The sequence below is a fragment of the Jaculus jaculus genome, chromosome 4 (genome assembly GCF_020740685.1).
Source record: "Jaculus jaculus isolate mJacJac1 chromosome 4, mJacJac1.mat.Y.cur, whole genome shotgun sequence".
Lineage (NCBI taxonomy): Eukaryota > Metazoa > Chordata > Mammalia > Rodentia > Dipodidae > Jaculus > Jaculus jaculus.
Window position 1 is genome coordinate 89,067,603 of NC_059105.1, and position 6,963 is coordinate 89,074,565.

The window sequence follows — 6,963 nt, forward strand, 5'->3', positions numbered from 1 at the left end:
GCAAGAACCAAACAGCTGTTATTTCCTGAAATAAGCCATGCACATATAGTGGCAGTCATTATTCCCAATTACTCTACACCTTTACCTTTCTGAAACAGGAATCTTCCTAATTCCCAAAGAATCCCTCATCTCCTCCACGAGCACAGCAGTCTGAATTTAAATAGCAATGCTTCTGCAGTTCTTGGAGCCTTAGTATTAGAAGCTGCTACCCATGTCTCCCTTTCTGTTCATTACCTAGTTACATGATCAATGAAAAGCCAACAAAGGAGGTTCAAAGTCTGATCATTTATTTGTCACTCTTCACGATTCTTATTTTTGACTAGATTCAGACTTGGAAGTGGAAGCTCTCAGTGAGGACAGCCTGCGTCTCTTGGCAATCTGTTCCTGGCGTTTTTCTTTGGCTTCCTTCATCCTCTTGGCCAGAAGCTTAGCATATTCTGCAGCCTCCTCCTTGTTCTTCTTGGTGCGTTGTTTCTTCAGAGCGATACGTCTACGTTTGTGTTGCAAGACACGTGGGGTTACAAGACGCTGGATCTTGGGTGCTTTGGTCCTGGGCTTCTTACCTTCTTTGTTTAGGGGCTTTCTAACAACATATTGACGGATGTCATCTTCTTTAGAGAGATTGAAAAGTTTACGGATTCTGCTAGCTCTTTTGGGTCCCAGCCGACGAGGTACAGTAGTATCTGTTAGTCCAGGAATATCCTTCTCTCCTTTCTTTACAATAACCAAGTTGAGAACACTTAGATTGGCGTCCACAATGCATCCTCGAACAGATTTGCGCTTTCTCTCTCCAGTTCTCCTTGGCCTGTAACAGGAATGCCCCTTACTCAATAGCAGACGCACTCTTCCATGGGTCAAGACACCTTGCTTCATGGGGAAACCTTGTTTGTCATTCCCACCGCTGATCCGGACCACATAACCCTTCCACTCTTCTCCAAGAGCATCAGCAGCAACTTCGGTGGCCATCCGCTTCTCATAGAAGGTACGGAGCTTGCGCTCATCGTCCACTTCAATGAGTTTCTGACAGCCAGTGGCTGGGAAGGAGATATTCAGCTTCATCTTGGGGCAGCTGCCTGCCTAAGAGGCGCCACGAAAAAGATCTCTTTACACTATCTTGTTTCCTCTTCCTTCCTTTTGGTCCCCTTACTCATTCCAAATAGTAGTCCCACATTTACTCATTTATATATGTATATATGTATACACACACACGCACACACATATACCATATGTAGATTATTGGAATCTTATGAGAGAAGAGACTGCTTTTCTTTTTGCTGAGATTTTTTTCCCTTTTAACTTTTTATTTTATTCATTTGAGAGAGACAGACAGACAGACAGACAGACAGACAGACAGAATGGGTATGCTTGGGCCTTCAGCTGTTGCAAATGAACTCTAGATGCATGTGCCACCTTGTGTATCTGGCTTACAAGGGTCCTGGGGAACTGAGCCTGGGTGGCATCTCTCCAGCCCTTTGCTAAGATTCTTATTTTGAGGTTCATAATGGATTATTTTATTTCACTTGGATTTTTTAAAAATTATTTATTTGTTTATTTATTTGAGAGTGACAGACACAGAGAGAAAGACAGATAGAGGGAGAGAGAGAATGGGCGCACCAGGGCTTCCAGCCTCTGCAAACAAACTCCAGACGCATGCGCCCCCTTGTGCATCTGGCTAACGTGGGACCTGGGGAACCGAGCCTAGAACCGGGGTCCTTAGGCTTCACAGGCAAGCGCTTAACCGCTAAACCATCTCTCCAGCCCTACTTGGATTTTTAAAATTAATTAATTAATGTTGAACAGAGACAGACAGATAATGGCTATGTCATGCCCTCTTGCCTCTGCAAATGAACTCCAGATACATACATCTGTTCATGAGGACTGAGGAACTGAACCTAGGTCAGCAGGATTTGTAAGTAAGTGCCTTTAACTGCGAAGTCATCTCCTTAGGCCTTAATTTTTTGAACTTTTATTGACAATTTCCATAAATACAGACAATATGCCATGATTATAATCCCCTCCCACTACCCTTCTTTTGCCCCCAGTCTCAAGTCTCCTCCCCCCATTAAATCCCTTCTTCTCTCCAACTAGTCTCTCTTTTCTTTTGATGTCACCCTTTATTTTCTTCTATTATATAGGTCTTATGTAGGTAGCATCAGCCACTGTGAAGTTATGGATATCAACGACACTTTGTGCTGTTTGTAGTTATTTTTTTATTGTAAGCAGAAAGAGAGAAAGAGAGGGAGAGAGAGAGAGAGCAAGTCAATGGGCACACCAGCCTCTTGCCACTGCAAATGAGTTAGAGAGAAAGAGAGCTGCTATGTATCCACCTAAAAGCAGATGTGGGCATCTGTATTAGTCAGGGTTCTCTAGAGGAACAGAATTACTAGAATGAATTATTTTAAAAAGGGGATTTATTGGATTAGCTTACAGTAGTCCAGTAGCAGTTGCAGGCCCGAGAATCACTGAACCTGGTAGCTGCTCAGTCCATGTGGCTGGATGCCTCAGCAGTCCTGACCCGGAACTGCAGATGGTGCCGGAAAGCCTGGAGGCCTCCTGAGGAGCCGCTGGGTTTCGATCCACGTGCGTCTTCAGTTGAAGTTGGTCTTTAGTCCGCACTGGTCTTCAATCCACGCTAGAAGGTAGGGAGCAGCTCCGGCAGCCAAGTGGAAGGAAGGAAGGAAAAAGGGAACTCTTCTACCCAGAGCTTCCTTATATCAAGTCCCTCTCTGAGCAGGGCGCCCACTCTGGGGGAAGGGCTCACCCTGGGAGAAAGACCTCCTCCTTTAGTTGATCCTTCCTAGAAGCAGCCTGTGGATTACTAAACAGATCAAGTTGACAACACCTTAACTATCACAGCATCTCAAGAGAGTATTTGCTGAGATTCTTAACTTAAAGCAATTGTAAGATGACAAATGATTTAGTTCACTAAGTTTTGGGGTAACTTGCACTGCAGCAGTAGAAAGCTATTATAATGCACATGTGGGTTGTTCCCAACTTTGGGTTATTTTACTTAAGACTATTGTGTGCAATCTATTCCGGCAGTGAAAATTCAATTTCTTCTATTCCTGTAGTAAAAATGTTTTATGTGAATTTTTTTTTTTTTTTTTTTTTTTTTTGGTTTTTCGAGGTAGGGTCTCACTCTGGTCCAGGCTGACCTGGAATTAACTCTGTAGTCTCAGGTGGCCTTGCGCATCCTCCTACCTCTGCCTCCCAAGTGCTGGGATTAAAGGCGTGTGCCACCACGCCTGGCTTTTTTTTTTTTTTTAACTTTTTTTTTGTTTATTTATTTGAGAGTGACAGACAGAGAGAGAAGTGGGGAGAGAGAGAGAGAATGGGCGCGCCAGGGTTTCCAGCCACTGCAAATGAACTCCAGACGCATGCGCCCCCTTGTGCATCTGGCTAACGTGGGTCCTGGGGAATCCGAGCCTCAAACCCGGGTCCTTAGGCTTCACAGGCAAGCGTTTAACCGCTAAGCCTTCTCTCCAGCCCAAAATGATTTTTTTTTTGAGGCCTAGGGAGATGGCTCAGTGGTTAAAGATGTTTGCTTGCAAAGCCGGATGGCTTGGATTTGATTTCCCAGTGCCAGATGCACAGCAGCAAAAGGACTTGGGGCACCAATGTTCTCTTTATTTCTCTCTCTTTCTCACAAATAAATAAAAATAATAAAAATATGTTTTAAAAAATTTAAAATGGGGCTGGAGAAATGGCTTAGCAGTTAAGGCATTTGCCTATGAAGACAAGAGGCCTAGGTTCAATTCCCCATGGCCTGCGTAAGGCAGATTCACAAAGGGCATATGCATCTGGAGTTCATTTGCAGTGGCTGGAGGCCCTGGCGCACCCATTCTCTGTCTGTATCTCTTCTCTCTCTCTGATTACAAATAAATAAATAAAATTTAAAAATTTAAAATGTTTTAATTTTTCTTTACAATTTAAAAATTTGTTTACTATGCGTGTGTGTGAACACGTAAGCGTGGGTACGTGCAAGCTGTGGCATGCATGTGATGGTCATAGGGTTACTTCTGAGTCAATCCTCTTGAGTCTTCTGCTTTCTGCCTTGCTTGAAGCAGGATCACCAGTTGTCCTTCACCACTCCTCTTGTGAGCTTTGGGGGTGTTCTCCTGTCTCTTCCTCCCTCTTGCTGTAGGTACAGTGGGATTACAGAAGCCTGCTATTGGCTTTTACATGAAGTCTGGGCATTGGAACCCAGGTATTTAGAGCTGAATAGCAAGTGCCTTGTCCACTGAGCCATCTTGTTAGCCCCCTCCCTTTTTTCCCTTTTCTCTTTCTTCTTCTCTTTAATTTTTTTTTTCTTTTGTTTTTTTTGAAGGCAGGGTCTCATTTTAGCATAGAGTGACCTGGAACTCACTCTGTAGCCTCAGGCTGGCTTTGAAATCATGATGATCCTTCTACCTCAGCCTCTCAAGTTCTGGCACTAAAGGCATGTGGCATCATGTCCAGCTTTGCTTTCTTTTAAGAACCACTTTACTTACTTATTCATTTGAGATAGGAAGAGAGCAGGAGAGAAAGGGAGAGAGAAAGAGAGAGAGAGAGAATATGGATGATTCAGAGCCTCCTGCCACTGCAAATGAACTCCAGATACATGTGCCACTCTGTACATCTGGCTTTGTGTAGGTATTGGAGAATCAAACCTGGACAATTAGGCCTTGTAAACAAGTACCTTTAACCACGGAGCCATCTCTAGGCCCACTTTTTCTGACTTGGGGTCTTACTCTGTAGTCCAAGCTAGTCTTGGCCAGGCATAGTGAGTGGTACACACCTTTTTTTTTGAGGTGGGGTCTCACTTTAGCCCAGCCTATCCTGGAATTCACTATGTAGTATTAGGCTGGCCTCAATCTTACAGTGATCCTCCAACCTCTGCCTCCTGAATGCTAGGATTAAAGGCATGTGCCATCATGCCCAGCAAGTCTACTGTTTTCTATTTGTTCAACTTATTCTTTTCTCCCATGTTTCTCTTTGCTTGCCTTTGTTTGGGTGACATAAATTAATTAAAAATATTTCATGTGGGGGGGGGCTGGAGAGATGGCTTAGTGGTTAAGCATTTGCCTGTGAAGCCTAAGGACCCCAGTTCAAGGCTCCATTCCCCAGGACCCATGTAAGCCAGATGCACAAGGTGGTGCATGCATCTGGAGTTTGTTTGCAGTGGCTGGAGGCCCTGGCATGTCCATTCTCTCTCTCTCTTTCTCTTGGCCTCTTTCTGTCTCTGTCTGACTGTTGCTCTCAAATAAATAAATAAACAAAAAAATTCACTTTAAATGACTACTGTGGGCTTAAATATAAACAGAACATTTGTATCACCCTCTCCAGGGCTCAGGGGACATTTCACAATAGGAGGCAGTAAGACCTGGAAGAAGGAGAGTGGAGTTTTTCTGAATGCTGTCTTCTGCACATGATATGGCTATTACTCTCAAGAACTTGTTGCATCTGTGGTTTTCTATACAAGATGGGCCTGTCAACATTCCATCATGACACCAATCCCAATGATCCTAGAGAAGTTATTAGCAGTTAATAGTTCCTGGAGGAGGGGTAATCACGTACTTCAGAGGTGTAGCCACTGGTAAGTTGTCCATTCTTCAGTAAATTACACTCTACTCATGCAAGCAACCTTCATTTAACTCAGTAGGTCACACACACATGCAAGCAGGAAGGGGATTAGTGGGAAGAAGAAGGGGTTTAGTGGACGTGGAACAAGAGAAGGTAATGGGGCACGAATATGATCAAGGTATGCTGTATAAATGTGGGAGTTTTTTTTTCTTTTGTTTTTTTGAGGTAGAGTCTCACTCTGGCTCAGGCTGACCTGGAATTAACTATGTAGTCTCAGGGTGGCCTTGAACTCATGGCAATCCTACCTCTGCCTCCCGAGTGCTGGAATTAAAGGTGTGCACCACCACACCTGGCTAAATGTAGGAAATCTTTTAAAAATAAAAAATTATTCTTTTCATCTATGGATGTTTTTGTTTTTTTAAGGTGGGGTCTCACTCTTGTCCAGGCTGACTTGGAATTAACTATGTAGTCTCAGGGTGGCTTTGAATTCATGGTGATCCTTCTACCTCTGCCGCCAGAGTGCTGGGATTAAAGGCACGTGCTACCATGCCTGGCCTATTGACATTTTTAGTTGTAGTTTTTCAGTGATATATTTTACTAGTTACTGTAGAGATAATTGTCATTTTTAATTTGTCACTAAGTAAAAATAACATTTTAGTATTTAAGGACAATATCAGAAGCTGGGCATGGTAGTGCATGCCTTTAATCCTAGAATTCGGGAGACGGAGGAATGAGGATTGCCATGAGTTTGAGGCCACCCTGAGACTACATAGTGATTTCCAGATCAGCCTGAGCTAGAGCAAGTCCTCTCCTTGAAAAAAAAAAAAAAAAAAAAAAAAAAAAAAGATGAGGGAATTACCATGGGATATTGTTTACAATTATGGAACTTATCAATTAAAAAAAGACAGTATTAGAACCTGATTACTGTGTAGCTCCATCATTACTTCAGTTTGTGGTGCTCATTCATGATGGCATATGAACTGTGGGATGAGTATATGACATGGGAAATATATATATATATATATATATATATATATATATATATATATATATATATAATGTCTTAATATTTTATTTATTTATTTATGACAGAGAAAGAGACAGATAGAAGAATGGGCATGCCAAGGCCTCTAGCCACTGCATACGAACTCCAGACACGTGTACCCCCTTGTGCATCTGGCTTATGTGGGTCCTGGGGAATCAAACCCAGGTCCTTAGGCTTCACAGACAAATGTCATAACTGCTAAGCCATTTCCCCAGTCCCCTAAAGACATATTTTTTAAAAAAGATTTTCTTGACCTTGGGGCTGTGAAGGTTCAGTGGGCGAAGTGCTTGCTGTGCAAACATGAGGGCCTGAGTGCAGATCCCCAGTGCTCTTGTTTCTTGTGTTATAATGTATAT

The 6,963-nt window shown here is 43.0% G+C and overlaps 1 protein-coding gene across 1 annotated transcript; it reads right to left on the minus strand.

The window, feature by feature from the left end:
- Nucleotides 1–270: 270 nt before the first annotated feature.
- LOC123460128 (40S ribosomal protein S6-like) lies at nt 271–1,082 on the minus strand. The gene has a single exon (XM_045147620.1). The coding sequence runs from the start codon at nt 1,057–1,059 to the stop codon at nt 310–312; it is 750 nt and encodes a 249-aa protein (XP_045003555.1). The 5' UTR covers nt 1,060–1,082; the 3' UTR covers nt 271–309.
- Nucleotides 1,083–6,963: the final 5,881 nt, after the last annotated feature.